We start from the raw sequence: 16,310 nt of genomic DNA, 5'->3' as shown, positions 1-16,310 counted from the left end.
AGATTTAGATAGCATGTTTATAAATTTTACAAGTGACACCAAGCTGCTAATATACTTGATAGCAGAGTCAGGATATAAAAAGATCTTGACAGGTTAGAAAACAGAGCTAAATGTAATAACTTCCTCAAGTACAAAATAAAGGAAGCATTATTAGCAACAGTTCATATAAAGAGAAAGTGTAGGAGTTTGATTGTGCATTAAGCTTAACCTGACAGTCCTGTGACAAGACAATCAGAAAAAACAACAACAACAACAAAAAAAAACTATTGTCATCTTGGGCCAATGGGAAAGTTTATTTTTCAGGAATAAGGAGAGGACATTGCTGTGTATTCTGTAGTGTTAAGACTACATACGGAGTTTTATATTCAGTTTTTAGTCCAGATTTTAAGAAGTCATGGGCAATTGAAACTGTTCAAGAGGTGGGGTAGGGGCAGAAAAGTTGGTGAGTACTTTACATCTCTGTCACATGAAGCTTATTTAGCCTTTTCAAGAGATGGCTCTTGGGGCCTTGAAAGCTGTCTTCAAATACCTGAATTTCTTTAATGTGGAAGAAGGATTAAACTTGTTTTGTTTGGTCTCATAGGTTAATAAAACAATAAAATTATAGAATTTATGTAGTGCTTTAAGGTTCATAAAGCATTTTAATAATATAACCTCATTTTTATCCTCGCAATAACTCTAGGACATAGGTGTTTTTACTGACTCTATTTTACAGATTAGGAAACTGTGGCTGATAGCAAGTGACTTGACCAGGGTCCCCCTACTAGTAAGTGTCTGAGGGCTAATTAGAACTCAGGTCTTCCTTATTCCAGGTCCAATGCTCTATCCACCGCACCATGTAGCTATCCTCAGACTAGGAGCAATGGATGGAAGTTGTAAAGAGGTAAGGAAAATATTCCTAAAAATTAGAACTTTTCAAAAGTGGAATGAGGCATTTTAGGAGGTACAAAGCTCCATGCATAGACTGGATGACCACCCATCAGTTTTATACTTTTACATCAGCATTACAGTTTTTTTTTTTTTTAGGTATTAGTTGTATTTGAAGGATTCTGAAATTCTCATTCTGATTATGAAGGAGCCTAAACATTTTGACCCATGTCATGTGACTGTATGATGACAGATGAACAATTACATGAAATTCATAAACATAGGAAATACTTGGGTGATACTTGTCTGTGAACTTGCCTGTTGTTCTCTGTTCGGATAGAAGCTGTTTTTTAGGACAGTTAAGCTCATTGATAGTAGCCATCTTTCAAGACTAAGCTGAAAAGCTACTTTTCCTAACTTATTTTTCTTAACTGCTCCAGCCCAAAACTTCCATGATATTTTCCTCTCTACTCATTTTATGCTTACATTTTACAATTTTATGTTAATGATTATCTCTTCGTATTTATGTTCTTCCTCTCCAACTAAATTGGGAAATACTTGAGAGCAGAAACTGAGTCTGAAACATCTTTGTATAACCCACAATACCTAGTATATAGCAAACACTCAACAAATGTTCGTGGTTTGTTTAATACCATATAGAGAGGACTAGCCCAGTTGGATGCCAGTAGGGAAGATGAATGTAGTAAAATGAACAGTAGACTAGAAAGCAGAAGATCTGGCTTTGAATCTTTGTTGGGTGACCTTGAGCATGTCATTTTGACATCCAATAAAAATAATGTAGTGCAGTAGAAAAAGTGTTTGTTTTAGAGTAAAGGAACCTGAGCTGAAATCCCAGTTCCGAAACATTTTCTGTATGACCATGTTCCCCTTTCTGGGCAAGAGTTTCCTTATTTGTAAAATGAAGGGATTGAGCTAGAAGCCTGCAGTTCAATATCTTACAATCCTATTGCATTTGAGCAATAGTTTCCCCATCTAAAAAAATGAAGGTAATAATACTTACTATTTCTACCTCAAAGGTTTGTATGGGTTAAATCCCTGTAATATTCTCCTTGAAGCTACTTTGAATATATTTTATCTTATTTGTATATGCCCACATTGTTTCCTCCCAATATAACCCAAGCTCCTTGTGGACAGGGATTGTTTCATTTTTCTCTTTGTATACATAGAGCCTTGTAAAGTAACTGGCACATAATAGATGCTTAGTGAATGTTTATTGAACTGAATTGAAGTACCTGTTAAATGTTAAACCTCTATTCAGATATCATTATGGCTCTTTTAACTATTTCTATTATTGATGCTGTGTGATATTGCTAACTCCCAATGACACATGCTCAGGTATATAACAGGTTTCTTTAGTTATATTCCTTGAGCTTGTTCTCCAATTATTCTAGATTCAAGTAAAGTGTCCACCTTCACAGGAAATGAAATAATGCCCATGGCAGCAGAGGATATTTGCTACCCTAGAAAAGATACAAAGATAGTTTATTAAACAGTGGCTGAGGTGTTTTTATTCCTCCCACATGAAAGATTTGTGATTCTTATACTCAGCTCTGAATTTTCCATGGGTAGAATATTGAATTGTTTTCTCAGTGGCAAAGATTCAGCCCCCATGTTTCCTTCTGCTATGTATGAAGCGCAATTCTAAGCTGCCTCTCCCAGAGGTCAATTATTATGGGCTCAAAGAATATGAAGAAATTTTAATATCACTTGAAAAGCAATCTGATGTGGAAGGTAGGTTTACTGTCCTCAAACCATTTACCCTAAAAAAAGACATTTTCATACTAGGAAGAAGTGACTGGGGGAAGCTGTTTGCTTTCACCCCTCTAGGACATTGTGGTCAAGGGATAATTGGACTAGTTTGGAGGACTCCAGGAAAACCATTTTAAAGAAGAACCACATAAAGGAATCGCTGTTTTTATTCATTTCTTTAAATTTTCAGTGTCCAGCACAATCATGAAAACAAAACAGAGAACCAGCACAGTGCTGGAGGGAGCCCTTGTTCTCTCTTTGGATCCCCCATCAAAAATTTGAGTACCAGAAAATCAAGATGTTTGGGGTGGTCCCAGGCTCCTGCTTCCTTATTTCAAGTAATCTCCTCCATGGATTGCAATTCTCTTGGTAGCCCTGCTGACGGCACTCAGTGATTTTCATATGATCCTGTTATTTTTGTTCTTTGTAGAAGTAAAAATTCATTAGATCATTCTAAAAATATGCCAAGGCCTTACAGGGTTGTTCAGGATAACTTTGAAACCATCATTTCTATTTCTGGGCTTTTTTTAATGCTTTAGCCACTATTTTTAATACCCTTAGCAGATGTTAGCTTTTACAGTGACATTGGGGTATAAATATATAGGTCCATTGGGGATTCTTCACCAGCTTTTCCCTGAGTGTAAGCTGTATTTGGTCACCATTCTGGAGAGAGGGGCTTTATTTGGGGGAGGCAAGTGGAACCAAGGGATCTCAAAGCTCCTTTCTGACTCTGAGTTTGAAAGCTTATGTTGAAACAGCAACTCAATTCTTTAAAAAGAATATATATCCAAAAAGACCTAGGGAGTTTTTTTGGAACATCAAGGAAAATAGAGCCTCTCTGATGGTTTTCTTGTTGAGAGAAAAGAAAAAAAGGGCTGAGTTTCAGTGTCACTGATTTTTCTCCCTTTGGGTGTTTATTCCCCTTCTTGTCTCTCTTCCTGACCAAAAAGTATTAGTTTAGTTGACAGTAATGGAAAAAATGAATATTTGCAAGTGTTGGATTCTTAAGTGAACCAAAAGCTGTCCTTAAATGGAATTTATTTTAAAGTTAATTGTAACTTTAATTTCAGTACTGAACAATATGATTCTTTACACTTTTACCAATGTTAAAATCAAAAACCTTAAACAAATGTCTGCCTATTTTTTTCCTCATTAGTATTTAAAGAAATATGGTTTGTCAGGACAGAAAAGAATACCTCTCTACCCCCATTATTTTTCCAAGAATTCTGTGGTAGTTTTTGTAGTTCTCCCTACATGGCATCACTGTGGTTCATGTATTTCCTGGTTTTAGTTTACTTTGTTAGAGAACTTGTTTAGATTGTATCTGCTACATAACTCATTGTTCTTTTGCATGCCCTGACCCATTTCAGATTTTAGCCATATTTATGTAGTTCTGGAGGTCCCCTTATTTGTAAAATGGCAGGAATCTATTTTCTCCATTTTAGCTATATCCTACATAAGGGACTTCGCTTTCTCTTTGGCCATCAGTAAAATTGATATATTTAAAGGATATTGATAATGTTATTAAACTCCATGGTGTAGTGGGGAAAAGGGCTGAATTTGAAATCAGAGTGCCTCCATTAGAATTCTGACTCTGACTTGCCACATGTGTGATTTCAGGCAATTCAATTTAATCTCTCTAGGACTCAGTTTCTTCATTAGTAAAATGAGAGTGTTGAACTATGTGATTTTGCATTAATGCTACTTGCAGCTGCTATGGAGGTGTAAGACCAATAACACCAGCACACAGGAGGCCTGCTAGTATAAATTCTTTGATCTGATTTTCTAAAGGAAAGACAACCCAAAAGTGGTCAACAGTTTTACTTTAATAAAACTTACATAAGTAGAAACACAGAAATCTAATAGACAGGGCTCCAACTGTCTAAACAGAGAAATACAGACCAGAGAGCACCGACATCTGAGTAGTCAGGGGGTTCTTAACAAACAGCTGCTCGAAGTACAGTCCAGGGAATCTAAATGTCCTTCTCATGAGCTAGCCCGCAAAGTAAAATACCAGCCTCCTAGGATATATAGTTTTCAACTAATAGGCTCAGAGCCAGAAGGCATCACAACCCTCATGACTCAGTGTCTAATTAACTTAGTACCAAAAGGTGTGAAAGCTTTCCTACAAGTAAGCCTCTCCTTAAACAAGCTCCTCCTTAGGCAAGTTTCTCCTCCAATGGGCTCTTTGTGACTCAGGTTGTATCAAAGCAACAAGACATCCCTGATTGAAATACCTGTATACCTTTTGACCCAGGAAAGGGACACACATGGTCACATAGACCTATTAATGGATGGGGAAAATCTTCATATTCCATTGATATTACAGTGACCTCTGAGGTCGCTTCCAGATCTAAATCTATGATCCTAGAAGGCAATCTAAAAAGTGTTCCATGTGGCAAGCATGGAAGATGCCTTTGACAAAAATTTCAGGGCTAAGCATAAGTTATACTCATTTCATTTTCATTATACTTAAGAGTTAGTCACAGAAACAATCTTCTGAAAGACAAATTAGCTTATGAATTAAACATGATTACTTAGAAATCAAAAAGCATTGTTCACAAAGCACTGTATAGTGGTGGACAATTGATGTTTATATAGTGATTTAAATTTTGTAGAGTAATAAGAGTGGAGAAGGTAGACTGTGGAAGCTATTCAGGATTCATTAAATTCAACCTAACTGAACAAATATTTATGAAATGTCCACAATGCAAATTACCATGCCAATCACTGAGAAAGATACTGTACAAAGTAGGAGAATTAACTAGACGACAAGAAAAAAAGAACAAGGCAATAAGAGTTTCAAGGCTGGAGGAGTGTATCATAGAGATGGCAGATCATAAGGTCAAAACTCAATTCAACAAATATCTGTGGTGCACATACCTTGTAAAAGACACTGTACTAGGACTTTTATTCTTCTCTGATTGATTCCTTATCACATCCCCCACTATTAAAAACTTTCTTATTCCTTCTCAAGCCCACAACTCCATTTCTACTCTTCTTTTTTGTAGTAAATTAAGTTATCTCTTACTTTACTCAGAATATTGAGATCAGTGTGAATTGCTTCAGTTCTTCTTTCTCAAAATCTTTCAATATATTCTTCTACACTCTTTACCATCCTCTCATTCTCATGGAATCCTCCTCAGCAAAGCTAAATTCTCAACCTTCACCTTTGACTCAGTCCTCTCCTATCTCTTCCTTAGACCTTCAATTATAATAACAAAATACCCCCTTTTTTCCTCCCTCCATTTCTTTCTTCCTCTCCCTCTTTCTCTTGATCCTCCCCCTTACTCTCTTTCATTTTCAGTCTATTCCTCTGTGCTGGATCTTCCTTTCCACCTATACATAGGATATTATTTCCACTATCTCAAGAAAAAAGTTTGGGGATTCTAACTGGACCTATGATTTCATTAGCATAGGGGACTCCCAGGTGAGGAAACTCCTTCAACCAATGAAACACTGTTTGTTCAATGTATGATCTTAGGCAGTTGCCTGGAGCACTAGAATGATTTGCCCAGAGTCTGACAGGCAGGAAATAGCAGAGTCAGAATGTGAACCCATGTCTTGCTGACTGTGAGGCATCCTTTCTGTCCATTAAGCCATGTTGCCTCTCACAACAACAACAACCATACAACAGTAAAAGGTCCCACCCTCCCCGTAACCCTACCTGCTGAATTTTAATAATAGCTAAAATTTTATATAGCATTTTATGGTTTGCAGAGTACTTCCCAAACATTATCTAATTTTATCCTCACAGAAGCCCTGGAAGTTAGGTGCTATTATTATGACCATTTTATGGATGAGGAAATTGAGGCAGAGGTTAAGTGAACTGCACAGGGTCACACCTCTAGCAAGTATCTGAGGGTTGATTTGAGCTCAGATCTTCTTATTTGCTGGTCCTAGAAATTTCTCAATCTGGCATTCATGGCCCTCCACAATTTAACTACAAATTCCCTTTCAAACCTTGTTCCATCTATTCTCTTTCATATACTTGATGCTCCAAACAACTTGGAATACCCATTAATCTCCCACTCTCTTCATATTCTAAAGGACTGCCTTATTCATGCATTCATTTGCATGTGACATCCACCATCCCTGGAAAATATTAGCCCTACTCCCATTTTCTTCCTGTTGAAATCCCTCTTTTATTGATGACCCAGCTCAATGCCCCTTTCTCCAAAATGCCTTAGTCTTTAATACCTCTCTGACCACTAAAAGTCATCCCTCTATTCTTAAATCACTCAGGCCATTTCATGTTTTGACTTCTGCCAAACACTTAATAATATTCTAACTTGCAGTTTAGGTTTTGTGTGTGTGTGTGTGTGTGTGTGTATACCTCTCATCCCTCTACTTTGCAAACTCCTTGATGGCAGGGTCTGTATCATTTTTAAATGTTTGTTTCCTAGCACAGTTCCATGAACCATCAGTAGAGGAATATTTCAATCTAATGCATGATAAGTGAAAACTATAGACTGACCTCTATGTTAAAGTAAAATGAAATAATTATACACAACCATACAATGATAGGTATATACAATGATCACATGTATTGTTTTAACAAACTAATATATGGTAAAGTAAATGACACATGATATGTAAAGTGGAAAACAAAGTATTGTGTGAGACAAATATCGTGTTCTGAACTTGTGGAAGGTCAAGTGGTGGTGCATAATGGAAGGGAATCTATATTGTTTCAAGCCCCCAGAATCTGACCATGGAATCAAGGAGAATAAACCCAACCCCTCTAGTTTCTAGTTTCTTGAACTGAATAAAAATTCCACTATGATAATAGCCCCAAAATACACCACAATAAAAGGTCCCAAAATGCACTTATTTTGTTGAATGAATAAGGTATGACTTGGCCCTTACCTCTTAATATGCCATGCAACACCATCATAGAATACTTTCCATGTCTTTATTTATCAAGAAAATTAGATCTAATTTCCAAAGGCACCATTTTATTCCTTGAACCTTTTAAAGCTCTGAATAAAAATCATGCTTTATGCATCAAATTAAGTAAAGATTTACAAATTTTAAAAAACAGGAAATTTTAAATATATGCATAATTTATTTGGTGATATTTATCATTTTGGAAAAAAAATCCTAAAAGGACAAAGTTGCTAAAATTATAATTCAATTAAGGTCATTGATAAGATCATTGGGACCTTTAAGAAAAAGCTTCACTCTAGCTTTGGAGAATTGATGGATGTATTTGTGTAAATCATTATTTGCTCTTAAGCCAGTTGTTTCAATAATATAACAACAACATAGGAATGTGAATCCTAAACAGTCAACAACTACAGGGAAATATTAATCTCAGTGAACTACAACAGAATTCTGTCGTGCTGTCTTCTAGCTTAACCTTTACTTTTGGATATCTGGTATACAACTTCTATTTCCTGATATTAGTATATTAGGCATTAATACACAGACTTCTATTTTGTGAAAGAGAACTTAGCTTTTCTCCCATTCTACCTTTCACAGAGTGCAATCCTATGTGTTGCTTAATTAAAAATTGAAAAACGGTTTGCTAATAGTTCATAATAGTGAGAGAAAGTAGGACCTGTCAAACAATGGGGAGAGTTTTTACTCATGCAAAGAAGTGTGAAATTGCTAAGCTTCCACTTCATCTGAAATTGTTGCAGCAAGAGAAAAACTGGCTATTTTGCTATCTTGTCATTGATGCTCCATTGATTTCCATTAGTCCAGTTTTATAGATGAGTTTGTTTTGGTTTTGTGTTTTTGCATAATTTTCATGCATCTCATATGCTGCCATATCTTGGTATCATTATCTTGGAGTCATCAGAATGAAAATTAGTAAAATCTGTTTATAAACATCTCATTTTTTCTGTGTTGGAGATGTTCTCTATCTTGATGCTTACCTCTTTTTTTCATGAGGGAATAAACACAAGAGGAAGTTATCCATTATTCTGGCAAGGGGTAAATACCAGTACTATAGACCCCAATTCCAAAGCCTAGAGTCCTTTTAATAGTTTAAAGAAAAAGCCTACACTCCAGCAGAGAGTTTTCACAACAATTAACTGGGCCCTCAGTGCTGCATACCATCATCTTTTACTTATAATCTTACTAATTACTCCACAATTAAATTTCTCCTCCTGCATCACGATAATAACTCTGTAACAATAAAGCAGATTTTGACATTCAACCTGCAAAGAATTATTTTCTCCTATCCAAAAATGAGCCTTATTGATGGCTACTAATATTTGCCAAAACTTTCCCATATCTATTATCTCTCTATATGATTCTTTCAGTGTTCATAGGGCAGGGTTTCCAATCTTTCCATACCTTTGAAGATGTGGGTTCAAGTTCGAGATCTGTAAGACCTTAGGCAACTCATTATTGTCCTTCATTTCCTAATAATTAAAATTAGTAGCTCAAAATGGATCGTTTGAAAGGTTTCTGTACACTCTGATGATTTATGCAGATTTTCCCCAGTTTTTTCTCTCTCCTCAAATTCCAACTCTGCTCTCTACCCTTCCATATTTATGTCTGTTTTAATTTAGATGATCCAAGTCATCCATAATGAGTTTTCTACTTTCTACACCCTACTCCAATACCTAAAAACTTCTAATCAGTTATCAACTAAGCATAGATTCATAGAATTCTGGGGGTGAACAGAACTGATGATGACACCTAGGCCAAATTCAATATCTTCAACTATTTGTCAGGCACAGTCTTCACTTTTAAGATTTTACTGATTTGGCATTCACTACCTCCCAGGATAGTTCATTCCCTTTGGGGATGACTTTAAACATTAAAAATTTAAAATCCATTATATTGAACCCTAATGTATTGCTCTGCAAATTTCATCCATAGCTCCAAGCTTTCTCTTCTTATTCCAAGAAAATAAGTTGAATGTACTTTCATATGACAGTTTTTCAAATATTTTTAACTAGTTATTTTTCCTCAGTTAAGGTTGGGTTTTTTTCTACTACAGGCCAAACTATGCCAAACCTCATATGGCATAGTTTCGAATGTTTACCATGATTAGACAATGATGACAGAGAATTATAAAAACAGATTATTATGCCAGTAGACATAAACCAATCAAAAAAATAATTATAAAGTGATAAATGCTGGAGACACAAAACCAAAACTGAAATAACCCATGTTCTCAGGTATTTACATTCTATCAAGAGAAATAGGTACATAAATAAACATATACAAATTTTGATGTGGCTAATTATAAATTCCTGTGCTTGAAATATAAAAAAATCAATTACACAATTATCAGATACAGGAGACTTGATTTGGCAGAGATTTTTGTGAAAAAACAAAAAAACCTAGGGTTTTAATTGACTGGCTTGTGGCAACTACCTTATATACTATGATAATAAAAAAGATAAATATACATATACATATGAAGTAATGATCCATACTCTTCACTGATGTGATCATATCTCTAGTTCTCTGCTTATTTAAGGGAGACAAATAGTAAGACTTTGACCAATATAGGAGGAAGATCAGGATGGCGAAAGGCCTAGAAACCACATTTTATGACAAATAGTCAAAGGAAATATACATAATCAACTTAAAGAAGACTAACAGAAAATATTATAGAAGTTTTTAAATATTTAAAAGTCTTAAAAAAAGTAGATTTGTTCTGTATTGTTGCTTAGGTGGGATTTAAATACAATGGGTAGAAAGTATAAGTAAATTCAATCTAAAAATTTTGTAACAAGGTACATTTAATTATATTAGGTTATTAAATTAGATAAGATAAAATATTGTTTGAACACCTGCTGTATACCAAGCACTGTTAAGTGCTAGAAATACAAATATAAGCAAAAAAGAAATCCTTCCCTCAAGGAACTTATGCTCACTCTATAGGTAGAAGACAACATATTGAACGTATTGAAAAGGACAAGTGCAGGGAGGTATGCCCTTGGGGGCAAGATGGAAAAGCAGTCCAGAGAATCAGAAGTTGATCTGGGTTCCAAGTGAGCATGTTTTGTATAGTATACTTCATCAAATGGAAATTCTAAGGAGGTGAAGCTTTCCAATAAAAGAACTGGGTACGTCATAAAGTTGTGAGCTTTTTATGCCTGGAAACAGAGGATTATGATCATCCATCATGAGTATAAGAGAGGAGATTCCTAAATGAAGTAATAGCTTGGATTAAATAACCTCCGTGTCTCTGACATATGTCCATATTTGAAGTACCTTACAATATCCATGTTAGATTGTGTGTTCCTGGCGGGCAGGGACTGGTTTGCCTTTTTTTGTATTCCTAGTGCTTAGACATTACTTAGCATATAATAGATGCTTAATAAATATTTATTAACTGACTTAGGACTCTAAAATTCAGTTATCCTGTGCAGACATAAACTTCAATATTTTAGAAGTTATATGTATGTATGTATATACATATGCATATATATACACACATAAACATATGTTAAAATATATAATAGACTTTAACGTCAAAACAATTGACCTATTTTATTTTTACAGACATGGAAACTGAGAGTTACTTTTACTTGTTTAGACATTTTGGTCAAAGATAAAGAGATTATGTATATATATATATTCAGAGAAACATGGAGATGAAATACCTGTCTCTCGTCTCTTGAGCACCCTAGCTAAGTTCAAAATTGTTCATTATGTTTAGGTTGGGCACCAAGGCCTGATTTTTTTTTTTCAGAGAGCCTCAAAGCATATATGTCTAAGATGGCTCATGAATCATCTCCATATATGTGTGTGAACCCTATCACCAACTTTTGATATTCTAAGCTATTTGACTGTTAGTGTGTCCTTTGAACTTAGGTGAAATTAGAATCTATGACAAGGTGTATATCTTTTCAATGTTTAAAACCCCATTTAGCATTCCAACTTTGAAATCATGTGGATATTTGTGAGAAACAAAAGAAAGAATTCTGTTTCCACAGGGTTAAAACTACTTCCAGCTTTGAGTGATAAGAGAATGTAAGTCAGAGGTGACTGGTTCTAATCAGAGCCATGACCTAGCAGAACCTCAGAAGCATGTACATATGCTTAAAGAGCTGTTTGAGGGGGAACATATCAAGTAAGAGAACGTGAAAGTGGGCAGTTCAGGAGGTTGCTTCTAGCCAATAGACAGCAAAGGGGGAAATTCAAATCAAGATGGTTATAAAAGAATTTGTAATTATCTTGAGGGAGGCTTGTGCCTACTAAGTGACCCTTTTTCACAGGGGCTTAAAGGCTAAGTCATCCGTCAGAAGCAATGTGAAATAAATCTTTTTTTTCAAAATTCACTCATGGCCAGGTAGAATTCTTGGTAAGACGATTATTTCTAACATGTTCGACATATATTAATTTAAAAAGAACTTATTTCTCGCCTTCTTAACACTTCATCATTATTTATTGTTGTTTGAGGTTTCTGTGTTCATGATTATGGAAACCAGAACACCCTAAAATAGACCCTTCTCTTTACATTTTCCAGATGCAGGTGGAACTTGACCAGGAGTATCAAGACAAATTCAAAAGGCTACCCCTGGAAATTCTGGAGTTTGTACAGGAAGCCATGAAAGGAAAGATCAGTGAAGATGGCAATCACAGTTCAGTCTCTTCATCTGTCACCTCAGATAGCAGCAAAGTGAACCACAAGTCTCCCCCAAATGAGGAAGAACTAGAAGAAGACAATGCAGAAAGAGTGTTTGATACACCCCTCTAATTGTGCCCCCATGATCCACAAGCAGTATTCACATCTTCACAAAGCTTGGTCTTTCCCCTCTCTCTTATTGTGAATGTGGAGCAGCTGGTAGTATCAAGAGTCTTTGCTTAATACAACGCCTGTCTCTTAAGGGAATCTTTTTGGTAAAGTGATATGCAGAGGCTTTCATTCTCACTCTTCAGTTAATCGTGTTGAAACATACTGCAAGTCTAATGAGGAAGATAATGTGTACACCATACAGATATAGATACTTACTTTCTTCTTACTGTCAGAACTGTCCACATACACCATTGGGAATATTTAACAAAGAAAGCCATTTACTGGTTTCTGTTTGGACTGGGAGTGAAATATTCTAAACCAATGCAGAGAGTGACAGAAATGTGCAATGATATTTAATGCCATGTTAACCGCCATATTTGAGCACTTCATTCTAACTGCCTGTCAACAGCCATATCATCAATTTTATATTTGCTTTAAGTTGTTTTATCTTCTTTGCTTCGCAAGCACTGGTGGCTTGCTGTTTTGATATTATGTTTATTGTAGAGGTAAAATTGTATTTGCTGCTGATAAATTCTTCACAAGGAACAGTGGTGATTTTTAAAAGTTTTTTTTTTCTTTAAACAAAAAAGGCTCAACTTGCTTATATCTAGATGCAGCCAGACTAATGGCCTAAAACAGTAAAAACATATCAGTATAGTTTGTTAGGGTCTATTTTAGGCATCAACCCAGATAGCTGCATAGCTAAGTAGACTCTGGTATTTCCAGATATTTTGAGGCTGTTTCTACACATGAATATAGGTTTGACCATTTAGATTCACAGGTCACATACTCACTAACTGTAGGACTAAATATATTGATCAAACAGTTGGCAAATAATTGGCCTGTGAATCAAAAAAGAAAAGCCACCTTGAGTATGCAGACACAGCCATAGTGAACAGACTGTAGTGAGTCATATTGACTATAGACTAGTTCTGGCATTCTACGGTCCTTTTATTTTGGGGTATAGAAATAAAGATTGAATATTTATCTAGAGAATACACACAGACCCATATATAAAAATATATATATAAATATATCTTGTATCCATATAAACATATACACACAAAACAACATGTGTGTGTCTATACACATTCATATATATGTGGGTATATTTATTATTTGGCAGTGAACCCAACCTCATGTATAATAAATTAAATGAAATTCAGGTTTAAGTGGGTAGGGAAAGTAAGTTCCTAATATCTAGATTATGTAGATATTAAATTATATTAAAATATTAAGAAAACAAATTTTTGGCACTGGTGGTGTAAAGCAAAGTTTTGTTAGAACATAAAATACATACGCATATTTTGCAGTTTCTAAATAATTGATTTCATGGGTCAGTTTTTAAGGATCTATCTACAGTTTAAAGTAGATAGAACTGAACAGAAAAGAGGGTGACAATATGGGAAATGTTTTATTTTCTGCCACTGTTTTTGCCCTAAATAAAATTCAGTTTTGCTAAAGTTTAAAACTGAAGCCGATCCATTGAATGCTTTACATATATATTTAATCCATTGAACCACATTTTCATGTGGTTAAATATACAGAATCATCTGTATTTACATATTGTTAGACTATAAAAAGCAAAACAACCTCATGGTAAAGACCTATCAAATTATTATATTTCAAAGTTTTATGTGGGTCAAGATGTTTTTAAATGAAAAAGTGTAATCTTTAGAACTCAACGTAAGTACTTTTATTGTTACTCCAGAACTATGATTTCATTGGTATGAGGGAACTCTTGTTGGGAAAGCTCCCTCCACTGATTAGCAGATTTTCAGTAATTTATTGTATTCGAGGCACTGAGAGGCTAGGTGACTTGTCTAGGGTTAAACAACTACTATGTTTAAGAGACAGGGTTTGAACTCAGGTCTTTCTGCCTCCAAGGTCAAAGCTCTAGTCAGTATGCCACACTGCCATTCCATAAAAATAATACCTAGTTTGCAACCTATGAGATATTTCCATTATGTTTTATTGAAATTAAAATAATTATCTTTGACAGGAGTAAAGCAAAGCAATTTAATACCCAGAAAACTTTTATGCTCTTTAACTTGGATTCCCTCAGGAGTTTAATATTTCTGTGCACCTTATGTTATTTAAATTTAAGCAATAACTACAAATCAATCTTCAGTTTCAATCAAGATCAAGCTTAGGTCTGAACCTTAAAAAAAATCATTTTTTAAAAGCAGCTTTAAAAGACAAGGGGGAGTCACCTGATCTTTAGAGATGATTGTATTTTGAACTAAATCACTTTGATTTATTGAATAAAGCTTCCACTTAAGAAAAGGGAAATCCTTTATAAATCTTTCTACTTTGGCACTTTGAAGATAAAGACAGTGATCATAAAAAAACTATAATGGTCTCCATTCAATGCTCCATTTTATAACAGAATTCCAGATTACCTGAAGGATAGATAAACTAATAAGGATATTCACAACTCCACAGCATTGTAATGAGTACAGTAGATAGTACTGAATTTTAGTCTGGAAATAGACTAAGGCTGAGTAATTTTTTTTATTTATACAAAACAGTTCAGTTATACAAAACAATTCAGTTAGTTGGTTTTCCGTATCTTAACCACTGTAGCTATTTTGCAATATGTTTGTATTTGACCATTTACTGTAATCACATTTTTTATATCTGTACAGTGATACTTTTTGCAGTTGTAGGGTAGTATGTAACACTGTATATCTTGCATTGTTGAAACTATAACAATGATACAAATATCATCTAATAATATTATTACTTGAAATAGACTAAGATGAAGAAAAAGGGGTCTTTATGATGTGCGGTCTTGTGCCTTTATGTATTTGCCTTGTTCTGTGTTGAATGTATGAAATTCTGTACTGTGGATGTTTCTCTAATAGACAATAGAACCTTGCATTTACCTAGATTGTGCTCTTCAGCTATCTTTACACTACTGAAAATAGTGTGGTTTTGGCAGCGTGAACAGAATTTTCAAAGTTCTAATGAATTGCCAGACATTTTTGGATTTAAAGTTTCATTATTGCCATATATTAATTAATACATGTGTATTAGTTAAGCAATCATTGGATGATTTCTAAAGGAACGTTGCTTGCGTTTCTTTAACTTTAATGTTACTCTTGTACATTGTATTAATATTGTCTGTGATGGATTGGACTTTGTGATTTTTGCCTTTTAAGAAAAAAGATAGGACAAAATCTTTGAGCTATTAAAATTGTACATATTTTGGTTTATCAATCTCAAATTGTTTAAAATGCATAATTCACATTTTTGTAATAATTCTATGCAATTTTGTGGCATGACGTTTCTTCCACTTGTAATTTTATGTGCTTTCATCAACAGTTCCAAAGGAAAAAAAAATAAAAAAAATTTCTTAACACAAGATAACTGCTATTTTTCATGTTCTAGAAATCATGACCAATGCCCTTTACAGCAGCAAGAACAAAATTGTCAGATTATATATTTTCTGTGAAAGTCCCCAATATCAGAAATGGAATCTCTTGTAAGGAAGTATCTGACAAATAGTCCTCTAATCTTTCACTGAAGATTTTCAAGTAGAGGATACTTACTACCTTCTGAGTTAGTCCATTCAACATTGGGTTGGCTCTAACTGTTATTTTTTTCCCCTTACATTAAGCCTAAATCTTCTTTGCCTCTTCCACTCATTGCTCCTAGATGTGATGTCTTATGCATATGTACAAATTCTTTATAGGTTCTGGATGTCAGATTTTTGTGATTGAAATTTAATACAAATATTTTCCAAGTCTATATATTTTCTTCTGATTTTATTTGTTTAATTTACTTGTGCAAATATTTTTTTTAATTTTATATAATCTAGGTATGTCATTTTTGTGACTTTTTCTTTGACCTATATGATTTTATGACTGTTTTAAAAAGACCTGTTTAAAAGCATTATTGATAATGGAAAAGGGATATAGACAGAAGACACCAATTGCAATGTCATATAGAAGTTTAA

General features: G+C 34.5%; 1 protein-coding gene across 1 annotated transcript in view; it reads left to right on the top strand.

The window, feature by feature from the left end:
• Positions 1-15,721, top strand: part of PLCB1 (phospholipase C beta 1) — a 628,464-nt gene extending 612,743 nt beyond the window's left edge. Inside the window, exon 31 of the mRNA XM_069065428.1 lies at positions 12,080-15,721. Within this exon, the coding sequence (XP_068921529.1) occupies positions 12,080-12,310 (231 nt within the window). The 3' untranslated portion in view covers positions 12,311-15,721. The remainder of the gene's footprint in view (positions 1-12,079) is intronic.
• The last annotated feature ends 589 nt before the right edge of the window (positions 15,722-16,310 follow it).

The sequence above is a fragment of the Petaurus breviceps genome, unplaced genomic scaffold (assembly GCF_028583685.1).
Source record: "Petaurus breviceps papuanus isolate PSGF00001 unplaced genomic scaffold, PetGlider_PUasm1.0 90686, whole genome shotgun sequence".
NCBI lineage: Eukaryota > Metazoa > Chordata > Mammalia > Diprotodontia > Petauridae > Petaurus > Petaurus breviceps.
This window is presented reverse-complemented; position numbering and strand designations above follow the sequence as displayed.